This window comes from Varroa jacobsoni, unplaced genomic scaffold (genome assembly GCF_002532875.2).
Source record: "Varroa jacobsoni isolate VJ856 unplaced genomic scaffold, vjacob_1.0 scaffold_200, whole genome shotgun sequence".
Lineage (NCBI taxonomy): Eukaryota > Metazoa > Arthropoda > Arachnida > Mesostigmata > Varroidae > Varroa > Varroa jacobsoni.
This window is the reverse complement of record NW_019213102.1, coordinates 54,595-58,370: the sequence shown is the minus strand read 5'-3', so window position 1 is coordinate 58,370 and position 3,776 is coordinate 54,595. Positions and strand designations below refer to the sequence as shown.

Here is a 3,776-nt window from a genome sequence, read left to right as displayed (position 1 = left end):
CTTTTTTTTTTTTTTTTTTTTTTTTTTTTTTTTTTTTTTTTTTTTATTAGCTTTTCTGTGCTATCCTTATCGCGCTGGTTACAAGTCTTGCTCCTTAGTTTACCACTTTGTTTTCAGGCTGAAAGATGCCTGTTGACGGTGGTGAGGAAGAGGCCTTGTTTGTTCTTAGACAAAAACAGAAGCAATAAGTAAAAGAGCATACGAGTGTTAAAGGTAGATCCTCTGTTCGCCTTCTTTCACGACACTTTCACCTTTATCGACTTTGAAGAGGGCCTAGATGTTTTTCCACGTGGTTCCGTTGCGTCCGCATGGCCGTTCTGTTTAAATGGCGCATGTTTAGTCCCGTCTTGTTTCGGCCTTCGGAAGATAAGGCGCCACGCGTCCAAAACTTACGCGCTACTAAAAAAACTTACTAGCTCTTTGCATTATCATGGTAGCTACCGATACGGTCGATAAAATACTTGTAAATTGCTTGCGAGCTAAGCAAAGAGGAAAAACAGCAGCTACACTTATGTGCAAATGAGCGAAATGATGTGTGACAACAGCTACTGCAATAGGGAAACAACGAGGCATACTACGACGATGCTACAGTGCAATGATAGACATACAACAGAGAAAAGGATACACAAAGCTTCAAATAGAGACAAAGAATGAGCGCTTAGGACGGTGGTATACGTCTTGTAGCTAACGATGCAATTACTGCGGGCAAAACTGTTATTTAATATAGCTCGACCGGGCTATTAGATATCAATAATACTTGAAAGATCTTTGGAATTTGAGAGACCATTGGGAATTTTTTTCGGCATCCTCTATAATAGTCAGCCATCTCCTTGCATATTCCTAATATTCTCTGCACTCTGTCTGCGTTTTCACTCAGCGGAAATAGTAGGGTATCCCTAGAAGGGAAGGTGGCTGTCCATCAAAACCTTGACGTCGATCGATATCCTTCTACCTTCTTGCTATGCCTTTAAATGATCCTTTGCTTTGGACTACTGACTGTCAATAGCCACGCTTCTTAGCCCCAAGCCTCGACAAACAACACACCTGTCCATTATCTTTTTTGGGCCTCGACATCTTGAAGAGGCTTGAGAAAAAAATGAAATAACCTTGAAAAAAAAAACAAAATAGTTGTAGCATCTCCCGTAACGTTTCTTGGACGTTTGTGTGATACAAAATTATTAATTGGATACAAACCTAAAGTCGCTTAGGACTGTTTTTGCTTGCGTAACACTGCTTGATTTCTTTAACGCTGTATAAAAGCCCACTTACAAGCAAATAGTTTGAGACGTCACCTCCGTATGCGAGCCTTGCAGTATACTAACCCGGCTGACACTTCGGAGTTGCGCCGTTTTCACATCACGAATCATGCAGCTGTCAATAGCTTAATCTTAGCAACAAGTCAGTCGCTTGATCTCTGAGCTCCTATACACTCTATCTCCGCGATGACCTTTCCTTAAGACCGACAATCATGGCACACTCCTCGCTTTTTCTGAAGAAAAGCGTTCCCGAACAATGTAACACCAATCGTCCTCGAGTAAGTGTAGCCAGAGAAATTGACTGGAGTCATTGGATTGAGGTAATCCATCAAAATGTCGGATTTACAGGATTTCTTCGCAACTCGAGAGACATGTTTGAACTCTAACGGCAGCCCGTCTAATTTTTTTTTACAGACCCTAATAAGGAGTCTCGTTCGTGACAATCGTGCGTGCATAGGGCCAGGTGTTACTTTGTTAATCTTCACTAAAGCGAGTGTACCCTTCACCCTTTTCACGCGACAGTGCGCTCAGCAGATGCTTTAATGCGAACTTTCCGAAGCAAGCCTTAGCGAAATCTGGGAAATATCCGCAAAAAATCTGTAATAATATTAATGGCAAATGCCATTGTCTTTAAACCGCCTATCCACTACCCTAATTTTGCGTAGCTTAAAGAAGGCTTTCATACACCCTCCAGTCAAGGGCAACCCCTAGTTTCTTTCAGTTAGATGAACGTTCGTCAGCTGCCTTATTCCGTAGTTTTTCAAGCGAGATCTAACGATTGGGTAAAGGCCACCAGGAAAAAAAAATACTAACAGGAGGCTGAAATATTGGGTCTTATAAAAAAAAAAAAAACAACACATACTGAACTTGTAACACGACATAAAACTATCTTTCATAGACTCGACGTCTGTAAATAAAATTGAGTCATGCGCATAATTTAGAAATACAGATATTATAGCTGGTCGGAGATTAATAGAAGTGAAGGACGTTTGTTTGCGCGCGTAGGCCGAGATACAGCGTGACACATTGAACATCATCATGCCCACGTTCTCAATGATTCGTACAGCTCATCGCATATAGCAGTTTCCTGACCTATGAGGAGTTATTGAGATGCATAGGTCGCGCTGTTTTTAAGCCGCTGAGTTTCGGTAAAATTTTAGCAGATACGCATCTCCATAACAGTATACCTATGTCGAGTGCAAACTATCTCTAGACATACAAAATTGACTGCCATGCGATAAGGAACATTTCCATTTCAATGCTCATTCATTCTTTACCGAAAGCTCAGTTATTCACGAAAACTACGTACCTGAAAGGCTTCAATGGTGTTGATATGATCCTGTGTTGCAAGAGTGCACATCGTGTAGTTCGTGAACAAAGGTCCTATTGGAGTTATTTTGACCAGTGTCCACGTTCCATTGTCTCCGCAGGTACGACTGGCGAACTCTGAAATTATTTCAACAAGCACCGAATGTGGAAATTTGTTTGCTATCCTCATGCACTGTAACTAGGTTCCAGTAAGCACCCCTCTAGGGTCACCCCTCTAAACATGGCTAAAGTAAAATCGAGCCAAATTATAGCTACATACCAACAAGAAATATTCACGTGTAAGGAGATGTGCGTGAGGCAGCGGTTTCTCTAATCGACCTAATTTTTTATTATTATTATTATCATCAGCAGCAGCTATTCGGTTAAATAGATTCAACATTTCGCGCGGATGTGTTGCTGCTGCGTCTTGTTTTATGATGAAAAGCTTGCTTACGTGAAGTGTCAAAGGCATAGAGCATATCGGGACACCTTAGCTGAACACTCTGGCTAGCAGGAGAAGACGGCCAACACAGAAAACCATCCCATTCTCTTGGGCAGCGATCGAAGGATGTCACTTCATTGAAAACCCCGTTTATTTCTGAAATAAACGTATTTAGATTAATAAGCAAATAAATAATTTCTGATAAATAAAATAACTTTTAATAAACGAAAGAAGTATATTTTTCCAGCGGGTTAATATTAATTAGTAATTCAACAATTCCATATATCGCGTACACACGTTTGAGTAAACGAAGACGACGTTGTTTGCCGACATCGAGCTAAGTAACGTTTTGTTCTGTGCCTCCACCGTTATGCGTCAAGCAATCAATTGAATTTTACGATAGCTCCAAGTTTTTCGGCGTTTTTGTTAGGAAGCCTTTATCTTGCTCCAATAAGTAAATAATTAAAAATACTATGAGATGCGACCATCTTAATTCGCGAATACTGATTGAGGCTTCGTCACCCTTAATTCAATAGGAATTCAATAGAATTTGATTGTTGCGGGAGTTGATGACGGTATCCCGCCCATCTGTATATATAAACGTATGCCACTAGCTCGCTTCACTTCGTAGGCCGAATTTATACGGCAGCGAAACGAATAGGCTACCATCAAAATGACGGAAGTTTATAGATACTAACGATGCAAGATTCAATTGAAAGTAAAACAACTAAGGTTGTAAAATGTTGAGAATTTACTAGGTCGCATCTTAT

At 40.5% G+C, this 3,776-nt stretch overlaps 1 protein-coding gene across 1 annotated transcript in view; it reads right to left on the bottom strand.

Moving 5' to 3' along the window:
* LOC111273572 (secretin receptor) overlaps window positions 1-3,494 on the bottom strand; it is a 40,540-nt gene extending 37,046 nt beyond the window's left edge. Inside the window, exons 1-3 of the mRNA XM_086973533.1 lie at window positions 3,479-3,494; window positions 3,019-3,162; window positions 2,566-2,702 (exon numbers count right to left, since the gene is read on the bottom strand). Of these exons, the coding sequence (XP_086829659.1) occupies window positions 2,566-2,702; window positions 3,019-3,162; window positions 3,479-3,494 (297 nt within the window). The remainder of the gene's footprint in view (window positions 1-2,565; window positions 2,703-3,018; window positions 3,163-3,478) is intronic.
* Window positions 3,495-3,776: the final 282 nt, after the last annotated feature.